Raw genomic sequence first — 22219 nt, forward strand, 5'->3', positions numbered from 1 at the left:
ATTCAACCAATCATTCCTTAAACCTGGCTTAAAAAATGCACGATGGGAGAGCCACAGTTGTCAAGTTGAGGCTTTTAACCACTACTTCACAAAGTAGTAACTAGTGTATGATGTCACAACAGCAACATACATCCTTTATACACAGTGTATATGCACTATCCTGCAGAAAATTGTCTTCGCTAAGCCTGAATTTTTTGCAGTCACAGTAAATCTACTGTCCCCTGAAATAAAATCTGCCTTTGAAGATGCACAAGATAGCTCTGCTTGGGCTGTTTCGTACATCTAGGCTGAAAAGGGACAATTCACTGCAGGGAATAAGATCTGAGCTTGTTTGTAAACCTGATCCAGATAAATAGGTAGATAATAAATGGAGATGAATGGTGAGCAATAGCTACTGGAAGGCATACTGAGATAGATGGAGTGCAGCCCACACTGCGGCAGTAATTCTCCAGCATGCAAACCCCCTACCTGTGCGATCTGCTCATAATAGTGTTTTAATGATGTTTTGAGCACTTTGAGGGTAATTTCATCCAGGCAGTCTGATTGGTCACAGACACCCTCCAGCGGTGCTGTTATTTCCATTACAGACCTCAAGGGGTTGTGACGTAACCTCTTGTTGTAACCAAGGAAGCAGTTATTGCTCTTTTCCTGATTTCTACCACATTCCCTACTTTGAGTTTAAACAGCAGACGTGTAATATGAAGCTGGCACAGTGGCAATACATTATACTGTAAAAAAGTAGTAAGATGTGGATGGGTGGCAGCTGAGTATGATCTAAATGCCACGTATGCTAAATGTAAAAGAAATCCAGAATCATATCGCTTTCGTTAAAGTGTTTCCTCTCTGTTGGTCTAGCACCTGAACATATCTCAGCAGTCTCACAGGCATATGTTGAGATGTCACACAGAGGCCATAATGACTGTGATCATTATGTTATTATATGAAAATGGATTAATTATGCTCCTGAGTGCGGTCTGCTTTATGTTGGTGATTGCACTGTACTGCACCATGTATTGCTAAGAACAGGCAGGCTATTGAAGGAGCATCATGTGAACAGTCCAGAGGCGCTGACCTGCCAAGCACAGCCAGGAAATGAAAAGCACATTATAGAGGAGGCACTTTGTGTCCCATAATTACAATGTAGAGAACTGGTTCAACCAGAGTATGAAAAGGCCAGTTCTACTGTATATAATGCACTGATAAGAAAAACCCCCCAACAACAATTTTACATTACGCTGAGTTGTAGCAGTTTCAGCACTTTATCCCAGAATTTTTAATGAATCAATTATTGCTTTTATTCTGTTTTCACCAGATAAACATTTGCGCAGAAGATTAAAGTGCTAGCTCTTTGCTGGCCATGATAGTGCCCATGATATAACTCCTGCACCTAGAATTTCCATTTTCTCTTTTTCCTGTTAGATGAGGAGATTTGGTATATATTAGTGCTGTCTGCGTGAATCTCGTTAAATCTCTCATCGCAGGGCGTCAACGCGTTAGCGCCGTCCAGCCCCACGCACGGGGCAATCCACGTTAACTCGCTAACGAAGATTTGCCGCATTAATGCAGTTATGGAATTAACGTTATTTTAACGAGATTAACGCTAACAGCACTAATATGAACCTATGCTAACTATGAAAACTAAAACGAGCAGCAGCTAGCTTACCTTAGATTAAAAGCTGGAAGCTAGCTGGGGAAAGCCATTACCCTAGCTGTGCCAAAAGCAAACACATTTTCATTATGTCATCTTTAGAGAGGTTCATGCAGGAAAAATGCCTGAACAAGATGTTTCTCCTGCTTTCAATTTTTGGCTAAACTTACAGAAAGAGGGCACAAAGCTAAAAGTAATGCTAGGCTAGTTATAGAAGATTTCACATTAGCGGTAGCATGGCAGAAAAGAATCAAGGTGTTGCAATGGTCCAGTCAAAGACCAGACCTTGAACTGACTGAATTGCTGTGCTGGGACTTTAAGACACCTGTGCCATACAACACTTGTATGACAAAGTCATACAGAAAACCATTACTTCAAGTTATTGCTGCTAAAGGTGGTTCTACAAGTAACTGGCTTAGGCTTTGTAAAATTAGTGGAATCTGCTGTGTGTTTTTTACACCTGGGGATAGCTTTAAATAATCAACTTAGTTAAGGACTATATGTATTATAAGAACTTCATATGAAACCATAAAATTGACAGTGTACAATTACTGCAGATACAGGAGATGGCAGTAACAGCAGGAGGGGATACACGTTTCTTGGGCTGTCTTACCAAGTGTGGGGTCATACTCCCAGATGAAGCGTCTGGTCAGAAATCTCACCACCAGAGCTGCAAAGAACCACAGGACAAATGTGTTCAGCATATGAAATCAGCACACGAGACACACAGCAGGGTGGCAGTTTGATTTTAAGTATCAAATAGTTTTCTTTTTTAAATAGACTGCATACTGAGTCATGAATACACTTTTTACTAGATGAAACTAAAAATTGATGACCATTTGTTTATAGTAGTGAAGCTCAATCTACAGCCCTAATATGTACATCCACTAACATGTATTCTCAGAAAATCAGCTGTGGCTAATGCACCGACAGTCCATAAGATCCAAACCACTTTAACACACATTTCATCTAAATGCTAATACCCACTGGAAAACGTCCAGCTCATTAAGACAGAGTTCAAACAACCTTGAAACATCAGCTCTCAGGTTTTATCAAGAGCATCTTCTTCTCTTAGACAGGATTGTTGGCCTGTCTTTGACAGTATCAGCCTTCCTTTAAAAAACATCCCCAGTGAGCCAGTGACTCACTGTCTTAATGGTTTACCATCAACAAGCAATCTGCCGCACAGAAATGTCATTTATGCAGGCTGAATTAGACGGCCCTTCCCTGTTTATCAGGCACAGCCACACACCAAAACCTCTTCCTCAGAGTAAAATTACCTGTAAACACTGGTGTAAAATGTGTTCAGTTAGCTGAATGCTGCAACATTTCTCCTTTTAGTTCAGTTGATGGGGAGGGGTGATGTCACTGAAAAAGAGACCTGCTGTATCAGTTTACTTTATGTAAAGAGATTAGCAGAGAAAATAAATGTGGTGGCTATGAGCTCATTCACTTTCACTCAGAGTGAAATGAAATGATTGAAACCACTCTCGTCTGTCAGTGAAATATGGATTCAGCTGTAGGAGGTGGGCATCTCTGTCATGGTCCAAAGGTTTTGTTCAGTATTTGCTGAATTTCGGTTCCTTGTGTTGATTCTTTTGCTTCTAATGTTGTGTTTCACTGTCTTTGCCTCCCTCTGTCTCTTTTGTGTTCCAGTGCCTTCTCTGCTCTTTTATTGGGGTTAATATGAACCTTCATGTCTTAGTGTTAGCCTTGCCTTTTTGTTATGTTCTGTTTACTTTGATAATTGAGGTTGATTGTGTAAAGTGGTCAGTGTAAAGTTATGTCTTTTAGCCTTTATTTGGACATTGGCTGCTTTTTCACTCATGTTCCATCCCGTCCTTGTACCTGACCATTTCTAGATAAATAAATCAGTACAGGTATTTCACATTTTCCTAGTAAACTATAAAGAAATGACAGGTGGCTTGAGATTCACCATTCAGCATCTAAATGAACCGTTTCTCACGTAGCGCTTTGGTGCTTGTTTGATTGTGTCCATGTATTTATACAGTCTTCCCCTGCATTTAAGTTCTAACGTTCACACACCAATTAACTCACACAGGGATACTTTGGCCCCCCAGTTCGAACCACCAACCTCCCAACTGGAAGATGAGCAGCTCTACCTCCTGAGCCACGACCACCCTTCATGAAGTTCAAAGACGTTCCACAGGAAGACTGTAAGTCTATTTACTTCATTCACCTAAAGCTGGACCATTTAAATGAGCTGAGTTTTGCACTTTGGCTCAATATCGACATGCTAAGCTTTATTGACCTACCAGGCGTTCACCGGATTGACTTTTATCCGTGTTCTTAAAGGTAAAATGATTGACTGTAGTAGGGTAACTTTGTTCTTTTATCAGCATTTAACTTTCTTCACAGTGATATAAATAAAACAGTATGGCTTTAGAACTTATATTATAAATGAATTTTTAGTAACAAATATGTTAAAGCAACATTAAAGCCACCCAAGTCTCTTCACACTTTTTAATTAGCTTCGACTCACTGCCATTGGGACTGTCTGGCTTTCATGAGTCCAGGTGGGTCTCTGTGTAATCATGTCAGCTTACTGAGCTCCTACTTATGGAAAAGAGCTCATGAAGGAACAGTTCCTCCTTTGAACTTGAAAAAACAGGCCTGTCTTCCAATTAACCAAGTAAAGGAAGAAAATCCACAATGAAAAAAGGAGTGAAGGTGAGCCAGTGCCTTTGAGCTCAGGACAGTAACTTTCACGCATGAGGCAGACTGCAAAGCTTTACCATTTTATCAGCCAAATTGGTCTTTTACTTCAGCGTTCATCATTCCTGTCTTGCTGATTTTGTTCCTCAGGAAATCACAGCCTCCCTTTCTCGCTAACAAATTCAATGTGTTTTTAGGCAAAGGGAGTCCGGGTCATGTAACGTTCAATTATCCCCTGAACGCAGTGAAAACAGAACAGTGGCAGGTAATTTGTCAATTTGCTGTTGACAAAGCAGACGAGCGTGCATATTTATTCTCGGAGCACTTTTCCTTTTCCCGTTCAACCCTAATTTTGCCGTTGAGGTTTTAGTGGCGGTGGCCTGGATTCCAGGTGGCGAGAAAAACCAATGGGGTGTGAAGTCCTTTTCTCATTAGATGTAACTCTATCTCCTGCTTTTCACTTCCACGGGAAAGAAAGGTACACACGGCAGAGAGGAGCCTTTGTTAATGTGCATCAGTGCACATTGTGGCCCAGATTCACTGAAGGATTGCAAACAGAATAATGTGCAAGGTATCGCCAAGCTGACCAGAACACAAAAACAGGTGATTTACTGACTGTGTGCAGAGAGAGGAAAGCTGATAACAGCGCTGGCATTTACAAAAAAGCCTTTCTGTGCTCATCACATATTGCTTATGTGGATACCATTTTCTAGTTTGATCCTTTTTTCTTTTTTTTTTTTAACAGTCTGATAGAGGCGTTGCTTTGGCTAAAATGGAGCCACACATTTTGCAGCGACTCTGAATTAGAGTTGCATTTATGCTTTTAGCAGCCTTTGTTATTATGTTTTGAAAGGTGTGATCAAAAACTGGCATTTAAAAAAACAAAAACAAAAAACAGTCCAGCAGGAATAATGACCTTCCGGCCACAAATTTCAAATCAGAAATCAGAATACTAAAGTGAGTGGCCGACTATTTTTTTTTTTTAAATGACTGAATTTGCATAAGCAGGAACACCCTGAACACACATCTGTTTGTATGGTGGTTGGTAATATCCAGGCGATGCTAAAGGGGAGACGGAATGAAATTTAATAATAATAATAATGGATTGGATTTATATAGCGCTTTTCAAGGCATCCAAAGCGCTTTTCAATGCCACTATTCATTTACTCTCACACACTGGTGGAGGCAGCTACAGTTGTAGCCACAGCTGCCCTGGGGCAGACTGACAGAAGCGAGGCTGCCATATCGTGCCATCGGCCCCTCTGGCCATCACCAGTAGGCGGTAGGTGAAGTGTCTTGCCCAAGGACACAACGACCGAGACTGTCCGAGCCAGGGCTCGAACCGGCAACCTTCCGATTACAAGACGAACTGCCAACCCTTGAGCCACGATCGCCCCATATGAAATTTAAAAAAACAACAAAAAAAAAACAACAACCTAAGAATCAAACAGATGTTAAAGCAAATCCAAAACAAGACACAAAAGAAAAACAACTATCAGAGTAAAACAGGAAGCAAGTTTAATTCAAAATAGGAACTGAAGCCAAATAATGACCAAGAAAACCTCTAGAACAGTAAAGCAGTCTTAACAGGAATTTGAAAATCAACAAGATACAGATGTAATACAATACAATTTAAGCCTAATATTACATTTGAATTCATAATAAGGCCTCAAAACTGTAATTCAAAACTCAACCAACTCGACTATATCAACTGAGAATTCAAAATAATGAAAAAGACCCGAGGACCATGAAACAATGTCCTGGTCTGCTTTGGTGAAGGCCCACTGTGGACTAGATCGATCTTCAAATACATGGTAACTAATGTTGCTGTCTGCTACACATTTAGCATAACTGGGACCAAAAAAATAAACTAAGCATTAAAAACAGGCTGCTGTTTGGCAATAGCAGTGAAGTCTTAGAGGTAATAAACCAATAATAAGCAGTATGTGCTTGCTAGCATCAGCTAATATTAATCAGCTTAAATTATGTTTATTCTACAGCAGCTTATAACTCCTGCATTGACTTTTGTCAGTGTCACTGGCTACAACATTACCGCTCCTTAGCCACAAATAAAACAGGCTGTGTGTAGCGATGGAAAGTAGATCAGAGTAGAGCCGCTGTTTTATATTTTCTCTGGTGTTTATTCTCTGGTGTCACATAGCCTGCATCATGTGGCTGGTTGAAAAATTCTCTTTATATTAACTATTGCCTTATAATGTCTTCAGCTGCTAACGGTTTCTTCACAACTTGACATTTCCCAACAACTGACCGCAGCTGGAGTCAAAGTAACAAAAAACAGATCTGATCTTATCAAATTGTTCAGCTCAGACTTCATAGGGCAGCTGCGAGCTGATGGATGACAGAGGTTTCAGATTTACGTCAGACACACCATCCGTAGTAGGTGTTTGCCAAAAGCTTCTTTTATCTGAAGTGACCTAATCACATTAGAGGCAGAATGTTGGACTAATTGCAAACAAAGCAAGAGCAATTAGTGGCGCCCATGCCCCTGTTCTGAACCAGTGTTGTGTTACTCATTGAACAGTCTCTATTGATTCCTCATGACCATCAGACGAACACCCACAGCTCTTTAGTTCCTTTCAGCCACAAAAAACACCTCTTCGCTGTCTCTCCCAGAGCTGTGGCTCTGCAGTCAAGTCCTGTACCTATTGTGTTCGTGTCACGTTGGGTCATGTCACACAGCCAGCTGTGCTGATAAGACTGGAGGAGAAACGGTTACATGGGAACTGCCTTAAAAACAAATAATAGAAGCGAGAAAATTAAAATGTAATAATAGAAAACTGGAAATACTATATATACAGATATGAGAAATAAAGTTTACACAAGACTGTTTTCAGTCTTGTGTAAACCACCCACGCTGTTTCTCTAGGAACAAAGAAGGTAAGTAGCAGTGTGACCACCTCTGTTAAAGTGTGGGCATTAATAGAGTTTAACAATTTCACCAGGATGATGTCTGTGCTCAGACTGTGCAATGATCAGGGAAATTACAAAAAAACAAAACAAAACCAAGAGCTACAGACTCTACAAGTGTCAGTCAGCAGGTTAAATGTTAAAGTTCATGACAGTACGATAAAAAACTAAAAAGATTCAACAAGTACGGCTTGTCTGAAAGGGTTACCAAGAGAAACTCTTTCCTTTCTATAAAGGTGCATCTAAACAAAACACAAGATTTCCATAAAAACGTGCTTTGAGCAGATGAGACTAAAGTGGAGATCTGTGGCCATAAAGCAAACTGCCAAATGCTGCACATCAGCACAAACACATCACACCAACTGTTGAGCTGTTGGTGGTGGAGGGGTGATGATTTGGGCTTGCTTTGCAGTATCGGACCTGGACACCTTGCAGTCATTGCTGTGTAACTGAAAGCTACTACATGACAAACCAGCATACAAACTGAGCTAAACTGAGCTACATTTTCCCCTTGATTTAGTGAAGATTATCTAAAGAGAGCAGTAGCTGGGGGATCAGAGGGGGTAATGTTAAGTACAGCTGCCTTCTACCAGGTGGAAAATGTTACCACATATTTGGACGCATGGATTTGATATCAATATGACTTCACGGATAACTTTATTTCTATAATACCCGCGAGAGCTCAGAAATACTGGCAAATGTGATAAAAATAATCAGCAGCAATTGAATTTCACACAGAATTCAGTGTTGGATCTGGTTTAGACAGATTATAGCATTTGCCTGTGCAGATTGATGCCATCAGACTTGTAGTACATTGGCTGCTTTTATGTTTTATGTGAACAGAAAAGGGATGAATCATTAACAAGACATTTCTGGGGTTTTATTGCATTTGGTTTAGAAAAAAATGGCCACTCTGCTGCTTTGTTGGCAGACAAGAAGCAGCAATTTACACATAATGTTCTCCCCAAAAGCTTGTAAAGAGTAACACTTACCAGGAATCTGTAAAACAAAACGGACAATTTTGTTCTGATTCTGTCAACAACTTTGAGATTGTAAGATTCATTACTAGTTTAGATGACTAGAGGATTACTATTTGTGCAGCCGGCCCCACCCCTTAGTCAATATCATAACCATTTACTTCAGAGACGTTGACAGGATTACAGGTCACAGCTCGCTCTCCTTTAATTATCGATTTATGGTTCCTGCAAATCTTCTCAGCAGTTAAACGGAAACTGAGGAAATGAAGACGTTTTATTTATGCAGCTTTGCAGATCCATTACCCCCTGGTTCGAGGATTACTTCTGAGAATCTGAAAAGCTTCTGCAGGAACTAAATTATTTAAGAATGGTTAAAGTCAACATAAAGTGATGGACAGATGAGAGAAAGGCGTACAGCAGCGTGGCAGCTTGATGCTTACAGCGCTGACACAAATGTATTCAACGTTTTTATTAACTTGAGAGATTTCACCTCATTTTAAAGTACTGATGAATCTGAAAGTTTCATGGAAACAGCCAGCATTTTTTGTTGCTTTTTTAAATGGCAGTCAGCTAATTTCTCCGACTGTGGAAATGAAAACATTACTGTGCTGGACTGTTTCTTTACACACGCCAAGATGTGACAGCCCTCATGCTAAAAACAAGCAAACAGATGACCTACAAAAGCTCCCAAACCACTTCCTGAACAGTAGGTCAGGTCACAGTTTCCAGTCTCAGAGCTTTCCCAGACTTCCTTTCACCACCATTTTCCCTGGGGCATGACTGTATCTCATACCACCAACCAATACACCAAGCTTTCTTGGAACAGTTGAATACCCATAAACCATTTTTCAGCCATAAGGATGTGTGTGCTTGTCTGTTTAACATGGGCTGTTACGATTCCCAAAGCTGCCAGAGGAAATATCCAATCCATCTTAATACAGATAGATGTGAGGGCAGACATCTAATCATCTCAGTCCCATTCCAGATCAGATTACAGCTCGCCAATCACGCTCCCATTCATACATATATATTTTAAATCGTTTTAAAAGCCCATAAAGAACGGATGTGGGAAGGCTGAAGTGAGTGGAGTAACAATAACACACAAACCAGTAAACATGTCAACTCCCAGGATTGATGGCGTTACCCTCTGAGCTGCAGTTCAGAGCCTGAGCATCTGAGTGCGATGCATGAGGACGAAATAACACGAACTTTTAGACCTTTGTTAATCAAAACTACCAGAATTAAGAAATAGAAAAGAATCCTGTAGAAAACTTCACTGATTATGTTGAGACCTAAAATGAAAACGTATCTGTATAAAAGCAGCTCAGCGGGACAGCTCTTTGTTTCGAGCTTCAATTTTTAGCATGTCCTGCTTACTTAGAGGTTAGTGTGAACCAAGCATGACTTCAAGACAGCGCAGCAACAAAATTGTTACATTAGGATTTAGCTTTTAGTTACATGACTAGTCATGCTGGCTGCTGCCATGACTCCATTACGCCTCCTTCTCCAGTGTTTTGGTCCTGAATGCTGTCAAGGTTTAGGTCTAATGTTGCCACACACCCAATCGCATAAATGGAATATAAAAGTAAATCAAACTGAAGTCAAATTAAACTTTTACTCAAGTAAATGTACAAAATGTTGCTAATAAAATCAGTGGTAATGTGCATTATATAATTAGAATAAGATTATTGAAGGATTAGTGTATCACTTGGAGTTTCTTGTAATTTTGGGTTATTTAAACTAATATAAAGCATTACACTTTATTCAAAAGTAAGTCGAGGTGAGGTGAAATATATTGTGATTCATTTATCTGTATAAACTTGCACTAAAGTAGCAGTAAATATAGCAGATAACCTTCTACCACTTCCTGAGAGCTTAATAAATTTACATTCATAAAATCCCATGTCAGTAAAATCCATCTTTCTTGTCAAACTTGATAGTGACATAAAAATATTGGGACTGTTTAGCACCAGTGTTGGGCAATAACGGAATATGTGGACCGGCGTTACGTATTTAAAATACGAAATATGAGTAACTTTATTCTGTTACAGTTGCCGCTCAAATAGGTGATAATTAGAATACAGTTACGTTGTGGAAATAAATGGATTGCACGGCGGTCTTTTCCTCTTTCTTATGTTTGGCTATCTTCTCTCTAATTTTGGTAATTTCACACATTGCTGGAAACCCAAACAAAACACGCAATGAGAGGCTCTAATGTGAGCATCCTATAAATGTTGATGGTGTCAGTTACACAATGGACCCGGAGCCAGCACAACAGATCCAGCAGTGCACGGGCAGGAATGCATTTCATACTTGGAAATTCTGACACCACTTTACATTTAAAGAAGAAAGGGATGATGGGCAAAATCTGACTGTGCAATGAAAACTCTCTCAAGCATCAGAAGACTCCAACCTAAAGAAACATCTGGAAGTAAGTTCTATTTTAAAAACTAACATTAGCTTGCTGCAGCTACCTTGTTTTAGTTGTGGTAGCTACCTGGGTTATGTGCTCTGCAGCATCTTCGATGTACTATTGCTGTGTGATTTATTACTATTACTGAAGGCTACTCACCAACAAGCTAACATATAACATTAACTTATGTTAACACAAGCAAATATATTGTCTATTCAGAGAGATTTGGGCTTAACGGCCAATTGGTAGAGAAAAACAAATGAGAATTTGCAGGATGTGATATTTCTGACTACAATCAAACCCCAGTTAAATAATATACAAATTAACTAAATCAAATCAAACTAAATATTCAGCCCATTCACACCCTCAGCTCTCATCTGATGGTTTACCCCACGAACAGAGGATAATTGGGGAACTCCAATCAGGTGAACATCATTAGGCTGTAATCATGTGTGCACATCATGAATCCAGCCTTCAGGGAGTTGACATCAAAAGAACATTGATTAGTGGACTTCAAAACAAAAGCACAACAAAATCAAAACTTCCTGTCAGACACTGCAAGAGTGTGCTTCACCTTAGTGAGGGAGGTGCTTCCCAGCACCCCCACAAACACTATAGTGCACAGCAATAATTAAGTCATTAGCGTCAGTCTTGCCTGCCTTGCTGTTCGTCATCAAGAGCATATATATAAGATTGTATTCAAATTTTAATTAGCTGACAAGTGCAAGCAGGTTCCTTACTGGGAAAAGTCAAGGACTGTCAGAGTGAAACTAGAGCCTGCATACTGATACAGCTGCTGTTAATTAATTTGATATTTTCACAATAAAATGTATTTAATATTGACCAGAAGGTCAATGAGGCAGTAGCTCATCCGGCCCAACATTCCTCACAGTTTACTGGTTATTTTCTGAAAAACAACAAATGCGACTTTGTCCTTGAGCACAGTTTGAATGTGTGCAAGTTTGTATAGATTCTGACCAATACTGTAGGAGGAGCACTGATTCTGGTGAGCTGTGGAGGCACACACGGATGTGTGGATGAATGGATAGTGTAGACCTTGGAGCTCGCAGCTCCAACAGCAAAAATGGGAACATTATAAAGTCAATATTTAGTAACTTCCCAGCAATGTATTTTACAAACTAGCTGGCAACCACCTTTCTCTGTATCTGATTTAAAAAGTGAGTACTGTACTTACAGTGCAGCGTTCATCATATTAGATTTATCTGTGAGGAGCCAGTATCGGCTCAACGACAGATAGTTTGACCTTTAATGTCTTTCTCGCATATCTGAAATCAAATTACTGTTTAAAAAAATATATCAGTTGGGAGTGTTAAATCTGCTACGCTGTGATTACAAGCTGCATACGAGCCGTAACTGTATGTAAACAGGAAAGCAAAGTTTAGCAAATGCTCCAAGGAGCCTCAGCTATGTTCTGTTCCCAGAATACCAAACGCAGTAATACTTGAAGAAATCTCATCATCTCTCTTCCCCTCCTGATCAGATTACAGCTGGCCAATTATCACCACATGACTCATCTCTTTTTCTTCTCCATGCCTACTCATTAGTGACAGAGGTTCTCAGATTCCTGCTCATCATACAGCATTTAGTTTAATGAGATGTCGGCCATAATGAGCACAAGTGCTCTTGTGAGAATAATAGAGGAGCGTTCTGCTTTTCTGCCATGTTTACTTTGCCATTAACCATAGTAAGGTTAATAATTAATGCTTTTCATAAACAACTTTTAAAACAGAAAGAAAATGTTTTACATGAACAGCTCTCGAACAGCCGTATGAACCCCACTCAATCCGTCAACTACCAGTTTTTAATCTCAAATCCCCTCCTCAAAAATACTCCAAATTAAGCACGCTGTCGGCATACTACAAAATCAAAGAGCTTTGTAAAACATAAAAGATTCATAAATCATCCGGTGGTGCCCAGGAGCAGCAGCAGTGAAAATGAACACGTTTGTCTTTGTATCAGTGTGAACAGCGTCCGACCTGATGCTGCAGACGGCCTATTTAAATGCCGTTGTGTGGTAAACACATTCCCAGCGTCATGAGTAGATATTTTGGCAGCTAAATTGGTTTCGCTGCCTCAAGCCAGGTTCTGGTAATAAATCAAACGGCAATTAAACCATCAGGTGTCGCGCCGTTTTACTCTGCCGAGCTGTTAAATCGCTCCCCTCTGTAAATCTCTAATGCAGAGGGATTTGCTACACTTGCGAGCAATCTAATTAGATACGACAGTAACATTACGACTGAGAGAGATAACAGGGATTAAGATCTTCCGCATACACAAATATAATTTAAAGACCTGCACGGCACTTAGAAAGCTCGACTCTGATTCATCTGTGGCTGCTTTCAGCTCAACAACTGTTTTTGCATCACTGTCTGTTTTGGTCTTTAAGCGATGTCTGCTCCTTTTTCGTCTACTGCTTTGAAGCATCAACTTTGGCATTTTGACCACCACCATCTTGGTTTTTTCTTATGTGGACGAGACAAGCGAAGGGTGGAAATCTGTGGGAGTATCTTTTTCTGTATGTAAAAAAATAAATAAATAAAAAAGCCACTTCCCAGTGATTGCATTAAGAAAAAGCTGGTGATGTATCACACATTTATAGCCTTTTAAGATTTTGAGAAAGCATACAGCAGTGGAAAAGTAATTTGGCTGGTTTCTTTGGGCATTTAAAGGTGGAAATGGGAGCAACAACACGGTAATGCCCGGATTCTCCATTGAGCACATTGCAGTTTATGGTCTCCATGTCAAAGGTTAATGATTTGTAATCGGGGTCTTTGCAGGTTAAAGATTAAAGTGGCTCCAGAGAGAAGCTGCACAAATATTTAATAAAACTGGCATAAGTGAGATTACTTGGCTGACAACAGTAGCCACCTGCACTCTTAATTCAATGACTTTTCTTTTGAGTCTGTTGAACTACATCCAACCTATGTGGCCACTTTATTAGATGCACCTGTTTAATTGCTCATTCATGCAAATATCTATTCAGTCAAACACATGGCAGCAACTCACTGCATTTACAAGATGACCTGTCGGACAGAAAGGGGAAGAAAGGTGATTTAAGTGACTTTGAATGTGATTTGCTTTACTTGGTACCAGATGGGGGTAATCTGAGTATTCCAGAAACTGCTGATCTACTGGAATTTTCCCACACAAGCATCTCTAGGGTTTACAGGGAAAAGTCAGAAAAACAAAAATATCCAGCGAGCGGCAGCTCTGCGCGTGAAAATGTCATTTTCCTCCGATCTCTGCCAGCTACAGAGAACCGGTGAAAACGAATGGCTGAAATGCTCTAAGCTGATAAAAGGGCAACAGTAACTTAAATGACGACTTGTTCCAGGGAAAGAATGCAGAAGAATGAACAACCTGTTCGACACTGAAGCAGCAGAGAAACCTCTGTGAGCAAAGAACAGGAAAGTGAGGCCCAACAAAATTGGACAATTGAAGATTGGAAAAATGGTTTGATGAGTCTCAGTTTCCGCTGCAATATTTGGATTGTCAGAAACATGTTGCAATGATGTTAGGGATCTTTCCATGGCACACCTTGGGCACACCAAGTTAAAAGACCATCCTATCTAAATATTGTTACTTTTGTCATAAAGCTCAGAAACTGAACCTCAAACAGCCCTCAAGAGGCCTCCACAGTCGCGAGATCCCAGCTCAACAGAGCACATTTTGGGATCTGGTGAACTGAGAGATTTGCATTATGAATTTGTAGCGGACAAATCTCCAGCAACTGTGTGATGCTGTCATGTCAATATGGATCAAAATCTATAAGAAATTCTTCCAGCATCTTGTTGAATCTGTTCAATGAGGAATTAAGGCAGTTCGGAAGGCAAAAGGAGGCCCAACCTAAGAGTGCAAAGTTGTATCTAATGAAGTGTCAAGTGAGTGTACTCAAATCCTTTGCCTTCAGAGTTCATTTATTCACTAATAACTTCACTATGGCCAGCAGACATTTTTCTCATCTAATCAGATTATTTTCATGTCAAGCTCAAGTAACTTAATTACAGCTAAGAAGTTTCAATAGCAATCAGCTCTGTTAGTATAAATGGTAAATGGTAAATGGCCTGTATTTATATAGCGCTTTACTAGTCCCTAAGGACCCCAAAGCGCTTTACATATCCAGTCATCCACCCATTCACACACACATTCACACACTGGTGATGGAAGCCACAGCCACCCTGGGGCGCACTCCAAAGAGGCCTAATCACCTCTTGTAAATCACTATGTACCTGCAGTGTGATGTATCATGACAACATACTGCAGGGGTGTCAAACTCAAATACACAGTGGGCCAAAATTCAAAACTGGAACAAAGTCGCGGGCTAACTTTAATATTTATTGAAAAAAAATCTTCCTCCAGATTTAAGAATGAATCTTTTCTTATGGACTCAAATAAGTTTTGCTGGAAAACTGAATATGGAACAAGCAAAGCTTAATACTAAACAATATATATATATTAGCTGTATAATACCAGTAGGCCAGCTCTAATAGTAATTTGGTGTGGCTTCGCGGGCCAAATGTAATTAGGCTGCGGGCCAGAGTTTGACACCTATGACATACTGTATGGTTCAGAGCAAAACTACCCGCACAAAGAGGGACTCCAGTCATGACAACAACAGAGGTCTTGCAGTATTACATCTAGGCGAGTGATGCGAATTGATTTTAGTCTCTTCTGACCCAAAAGTAGTTTGTCCCATATTTTTGTCAGTACGGGACAAACCGGCTTCACATCCTTTGGCTGAATGCGCGTTACCTTCACAGGCAAAGACAGATGTGGCTTTGTTTGAGCAGTGCATATTAAGTTCATTTTGAATGACAGTGAAGGTCGGATAAACTCCCCTCCACTAATCTTTGGATGGGATCCATGAACACACAATGGCAGAGGGTGATGCAGACATTTTCCTCAGGGCCCTGCGGCTCTGTAACACAGGACACCAGAGAGGCTTTGATTTCACGTCTCTGAAGATGGAAAAGGACAGAGGCTTGCACTCGTGGGGTTAGAACAGGAAGGGCGTGAGGATCCCAACGCCACACTCATCCCTTTAATTTAGTCTCTAACAATAGCACCACAGCGCTATTCATCATGAACCATTTGCAAGGCTGATGAGACGCTGCGGTGACCACACCTCATGGAGCGATCTTCACTGCGGTTACGGGCGAAAAGGTTAAGTGCTGTGTAGAAGAAGCAGCTGAGAACAAGCAAAGCAAATATTTTCAAGAACAGCCTCAGTATTAAAGCTTTCAATTTTCCTTGCAGCAGATACTTTGAGCCCTGTGGAGCTTAAACAGAAACCATTCAAGTTTAACCACTTAATGCATAGTGCATCATATTTGATAGAGTTTTTGAGCCTTTACATCATCACTGGAATTTCATCACTGGGGCAGAGATTTCATGGCTCAGGCTTTAAAGTGATATTCATGGTTGCACAGCCAGTTGATAGTGGTTTGGGCCATTCTTTTCTGTGAAGAATTAAGACTTATGTTAGGACTATATTCATAAGAAGAGCCTTTCCACCCACACAGATTTATATTTGGTGGTATAGCTCTAGCTCATGTCTCTTGAAACATTCCTGTGCATTTGTGGGCATGTACAAAAAGCCTAAGATAATAACTGAGTACTGTATGTCACTTAAAGGAGGAAAAGCTGGAAAAAGGTGGGTTGCAAAGTGGCTTGCTAATAATTGCTAATGCAAAAACCCACCTAAAGATCAGTATTTGCATTCTTTACTTGTTTATTTTCTCACATTTGAAAACTTTTAGTTTAATATGCTAAAACAGATCTCAGGATACTGATGGAAAAGTCACCAGTATCATTAAGGGGGCAAAATTTGCTAATGCTAATAATGGCTATAAGCTGAAACGCATCGCTGATTTAGCTAAAAGCTCCCTACAATGTCATAGACTGACTAACTGCAATAAACAATGATTTGTGGAACAATCTCTGATGTGGTGGTCGACCTCTGTCCCCCTCTATTATTCCATATGAGCTTATCAGCTGTCATGATTTGCACAACCACAGCAAAGAGCCACAGTGGAGTCTTATAAGGACAGCATTGATCCTGGTTTGGGTTTTTTAGGCTCTGACAATCTGTAGTTTCACATAACCATATAAATTTGGTATCGATAATTAAGAAAACTGTTGCGGTAATATTCACTTCTAATGTCTTCCAAAAGGCATGCACACATACATGCACACAGAGTAAAACTCTGCAGTTTTTGGAGTTGAATGACAGAAAAGCAGAAAGATGCTACTGCCCAAAAAATGTGGGAAGGCAGAGGGTGGAATAAATCAAATAGAGCTGAAAGTGGCCCTGAATATTAAACAGTAAGCTGAACCTCAGCTGATAACGCACCCTGAGAAGCAAAAAAAAACAAAATACTTCATGGATTCATCATGAAATTTTCAATGAGCTGCTAATCTCCAGAGAGAGAGAGTGTGTGTGAGAGAGAGAGAGGTTGTGAAAAGCGAGGAGGAAAATAATCGGTGATGAGTCACGCACCGGCTGAGGACAGCGGCGGCTGTCCGAGTACATGAGCGGAGAATGGATGTGTGGAGGCTGAGAGGAGTCAGAGGTGTGCGCTAAAAATAGTTCAGCAGAAGAAATAAGCGTGGCCACTCGACAAACTCATCTTCCTGTGACACAGTCATTTCCTTTTATGGCTCCTCTTTATCTTTGTATATGGCAAGGAAAGACTGATTTTCTGGTATTTATACACAGAACATTGGCTTCCTTCACTCCAGAAATACATCATTTGTAGTAATATTAGTAAAATCTGTGTAGGTGTGTGTCAGGTGAATAGGAACACGGGGGAGGGTTGGATTCTGAGGCCGCCAGATGGCCTTAAGAAGACACAAACAGAAAAAGTGAATAGCACAGTCATTCTTTTCCTTTCTGAGGACAAAAAGCAGCTCTGGGCAGGAGATGCAGCACATTCAGAAGGAGAGGCAGTGGAGGAAGATAGAGAAAGACCAGCTGAGTGTGGGCATGCTAAGGGAATTCACTTTCTTTGACATTTTAATGAAGCTTCAGAGATGGTAGAGGATGAGGCATCAGAGGGACTGATGATGTCTATCTGCTGTCTGAATAGTCCTGCTCCTTACTGTAGCTGATACTCAAACATGCAGTTAAGATTTTATTCTTAATGACCTCGTTTCACACATACGTGACGAGAATTTTAGACACATTGAAAGTTTGTGAAAAGGCACCATCAATTCAACAGCTTGCAATACTCAATACCAGTGAGTTCTCAAGGAGACAAACCACTTCCAGTTCACCCACAGCAGCCCACTGCGGGCCTACATGCAGTCCAGCTTTGCCAGCAAAAAAAATAATCAAGCTGGATATCTATACTGATACAGACTGGGTAAAGTGTTAGGCACAAAAGATGCCACATCACTTGATGGAAATTAATATTATTAACCTACAGCAAGGGTGTCCAAACCCAGGCCTCGAGGGCCGGTGTCCTGCAGGTTTTAGTTGTGTCCTTGATCCAACACATCTGATTTAAATGGCTAAATTACCTCAACATGTCTTGAAGTTCTCCAGAGGCCTGGTAATGAACAAATCATTTGATTCAGGTGACCCAGGGTGAGATCTAAAGCTTGCAGGACTCTGGCCCTCGAGGCCTGGAGTTGGACACCTCTGACCTACAGAGAGCTGAATTCAAAGACACCCTAAAAATCAAAGTGAAAAAAATATGCCCATTTTGCAGCAACTCAAAGTGATAGATGTAGTAGTTTTTATAGCTCCCACGCGGTTGACCTGACAATGTCTGGATATGCTCCTAATGGCATCCTACAGGATCTCCTCACAGATCTAAACCAGCACATCACTGAGCGTTTGATTGGTTAAGTCCCTTCTGTGACTCTGTCCAGCTCTCATAGAGTAACTTCTGGCAATTACACAAAGAGCATTTTAAAAAAAAAGAAAACTAAAGGCATATCATTCCTTTGCCTTCATAGTACATGTTAAAGAAATACTTCTGCGATATTGATCTCTCATCTGGCCACTGCTGCTTACTCAGTTTGCAAATGACAGCACCGACACAAGCTGATCGTACCCATTTCTGCAATAACACGGCTTCATTTTTTGGAAAATGGGAGGAAGTACTGATGAGTCATCTACTTATATAAAGTCTGAACCAAAGCATTTTATTTAGTGACATAGCAACATAGCCATCTCTGGAGCCATATAGCCACCATGCTTAAAACATGTTTTTACGCTGGCAGCATACACTGAACATGAATTCTGCAACAATAACCTGAGTGAGAAGTCATTCTTCCTTTGTTGCCCTGACTATACTCATCAGCCGCTGTGCACAGAGTTATCAGGGCATGCAGGGTCAACAATTTCCTTTCACACAGCAAACACTCAACTTGCACACTTAATTACTTTGGAAAGGCATGTTCAGATAAATACGCAGCCTTACTGTAGCTTTCTCAGCTTTCTGAATAAAAGAAAAATACTTCCTGCCCATTTTAAAAGGTAATTAACGTCCTCACCTTTAACCTGCAATCCTTCCAATCAGTGTCTAACTTTAGCAAAGAACCAAGTGGAGATCCTGCTGATAATCTGATACATGTCAGCTACATAACGGCATCCAAATCCAATCACTCATGCAATTGTGTCCGGATGCATCTTTTTTTCCCCTCTCTCAAGCAATGATCAGCTGATCCTGATCAAAGAGAAGAACACAAACTGCTGTCGTTTCTTTCCGTTGGCTTCTGCCTGGAAAATGTCTATAATGCGTGAAAAAGAGTCGAATGCTAATGTTTTAAAATCACCTCAATCAGGGCAATCACTAAAGAACAACCTGACTCTTGGCAGTCACTTGCTTTTTTTTTTTTCTTTCATTTGGACCTTTTGTTTCTTGCCATCTGCTAAGAGCCCAAGATTGACCTCTTTTAGCTCTGTTTTGGTCTCCACGTATGAAATTGTGCATTAAGGCGCCATACTCATTTTCTACTTCAATCAGATTCCGGGAACACAACAGTGCAGACTTATTAATCAACATACTGTGAGTTCCTATTCACCTGACACACACCTACACATTATTTACTGGACGTTCCTGCTGTCTGGTGATCTTGATAACTTTTTTTAAGCACCTGACCTCGGCTGCATGTTCGTGAGCACCTACTTGACTTTTCACCTAAACACAGAGAGGACTGGCTTGCTGAGCGAATAAGCCAAATTTAAAAGAATAAAGCCTTGAAATTTGATCAACTCTTATGTAACATATTCAAGTGCATAAAAGTCACTTAGCGCTTTGCACAGCACATCACTCACACTCTAAAAGCCATTTGGGAACCTTTTCAGATCTCTTATCTAAAACCAGTCAAATCTACTTCCGACCCACTGATTAGAGCACTTGTTCTGGGGCATAATGCAGTCTATGAGTCACACCATATGGCTGCTCACCGGGTCCGGCACAGAGAAAGCAATCAGGAGGAGTCAAATATCCAGTCAGCTTCACAGCTTTGGGCTCTGTCAGCTGTCAAAGGCTGAGGATGTGCCTGGAAGCTCGAGCAGCAGGACAGGCAATTTGTGCTCTTCTGCTTCTGCACCCTCGGAAATAGCTCGACTGTGCAATGTGAGGAGGTACACACAAGCATTGTTGATGGACGTCAAATAACTGGTGAGTTATTTGATCACTCTCCAGGTATTTCATTTCACCCAGCAGGAATCACAAACAGTTGATTTTGGGAGCAGCATGGCCGCTGCAGTCAGAAAGTTTGACTGTGCCATCTTTACCAGGTTTGTTTCAAAATCAGATCACACTTCATTAGAGATTATATTACTGTAAGTGTTACAACATCTCATCCATATTTTGTTTTTCTGCAAAACGAAAACAATACCAAATAATCTTTTTACAGTAGTTTTTCACAGTACAGTCCAACACAGTAGTGTCTTGTTTTTGTGGCCTCGTCTCCCCTGTCCGCCCTCTGAATGTCTGTTTACGTCTCCAGACCATACATCAGGCTGATCCACGGTCCTCTTCTTGGCATTGAATGTGGTAAGCAAGTGGTATTTCAGAAGCAGACACATTTTAGCTCACTCCTTTGTTTTTGTTCTGCTGTCTGGCTGTCAGACAGGCCAGTGAGAGGGGGGGAAGGCGGCATGTTTGAGGAGTGACGAGACAAGAGTTTTTACGAGCTGGCGCTTCACACGCCTTGAAGTTAACTTTCCGAAAGAATTTCCAGAGAAGTTTCAAAGCACATTTCCCTCTGTTAATGTGAATGCTGTATAAACAGACAGAATCAGTGAAAGCCAGCCTGTGAAAAACACTTTCTTACAGTTATTTTTGTTTATTAGTAATTACTGTCAGCACATTCACAGCAGAAGGAACAGAGCACACACGATCAGCTTATGAAGATGACAAAGGCAACAATACTAGTAAACATCATTTTAGTACTAACTTTGCTTTTTATATGTGGACTGAAACATTTAAGCTACACTAGGCTGAAGTCACAACAATGAACACCTCAAGGCACTTTATATTGTAACGTTAAGACCCTACGATTATACACCAACAATCAGATGACCCCTATGAGCAAGCACTTGGCAACAGTGGAAAGGAAAAACTCCCTTTTCACAAGAAGAAAGCTCTGGCACAATGAGACTCAAGGAGGAGGACAGGACAACAGACACCTATGAAGAGAAGCCAGTGGGAGAAATCTGCTCTCTCTTTCTAGTCCCAGTACTCCCACTCCAGCCTTTTGAATCAGTTGAAGGCTTCTCAGGGAGTTTCTTTTAGAACCACCTGATAATAATGAATTACAATAGTCCAGTCTAGAAGCAATAAATGCTTGAACTAGTTTTCACCGTTTCACTCTGAGACTTTCCAAATTTTGAAAGAAAGGCAGGAACATATCAGAAATTACGTCAGGATTCCTCACAGTGTTACTGGGGATACCATGTTTCTAAAACTTTAGGGCAGAGTACAGTAACCTCAGTTTTATCTAAACTTAGCGACATGGATAGAAAAAGCTGTGTATCATTGGCATAGCAATGAAAATGTACGATACGCCTTTTAATAATACTGCCTAAGGCACAGGTGTCAAACTCCAGGTCATTGTAAAGAAATGTAACGTAATGAAATGTAATACTGGCAAATAAGAGCAGTTTCAACTAGAGATGGACCGATCCGATATTACATATCGGTATCGGTCAGATACTGACATAAATTACTGGAGAGAAATTTTAAAAAAAAAGTAATCCGATCCATTAAATATCAAAAAAGCACAGAACTTGCGACACGGCTCGGACAGTCTCGGTCGTTGTGTCCTTGGGCAAGACACTTCACCCGTTGCCTGCTGGTGGTGGTCAGAGGGCCCGGTGGCGCCTCTGTCAGTGCGCCCCAGGGCGGCTGTGGCTACAATGTAGCTGCCATCACCAGTGTGTGAATGTGTGTGTGAATGGGTGGATGACTGGATGTGTAAAGCGCTTTGGGGTCCTTAAGGACTAGGCCATTTACCATTTAACTTGGCACATAACCGTAGCACGTCGAAGCAGTACGCATCACGTGATAGAGCGGCTGTGGCGTGCGGGACCTGTCA

At 40.8% G+C, this 22219-nt stretch overlaps 1 protein-coding gene across 3 annotated transcripts in view; it reads right to left on the reverse strand.

Moving 5' to 3' along the window:
* The window catches only part of rerg (RAS-like, estrogen-regulated, growth inhibitor), a 50023-nt gene that overhangs the window by 9978 nt on the left and 17826 nt on the right, over positions 1–22219 (reverse strand). For all 3 annotated transcript variants that reach the window (XM_005733099.1, XM_005733101.2, XM_005733100.2), the window contains exon 3: positions 2262–2318. In XM_005733099.1, coding sequence (XP_005733156.1) covers positions 2262–2318 — 57 coding nt within the window. The remainder of the gene's footprint in view (positions 1–2261; positions 2319–22219) is intronic.

The sequence above is a fragment of the Pundamilia nyererei genome, unplaced genomic scaffold (genome assembly GCF_000239375.1).
Source record: "Pundamilia nyererei isolate P.nyererei 1_Seehausen unplaced genomic scaffold, PunNye1.0 scaffold00050, whole genome shotgun sequence".
In the NCBI taxonomy this organism is placed as follows: domain Eukaryota; kingdom Metazoa; phylum Chordata; class Actinopteri; order Cichliformes; family Cichlidae; genus Pundamilia; species Pundamilia nyererei.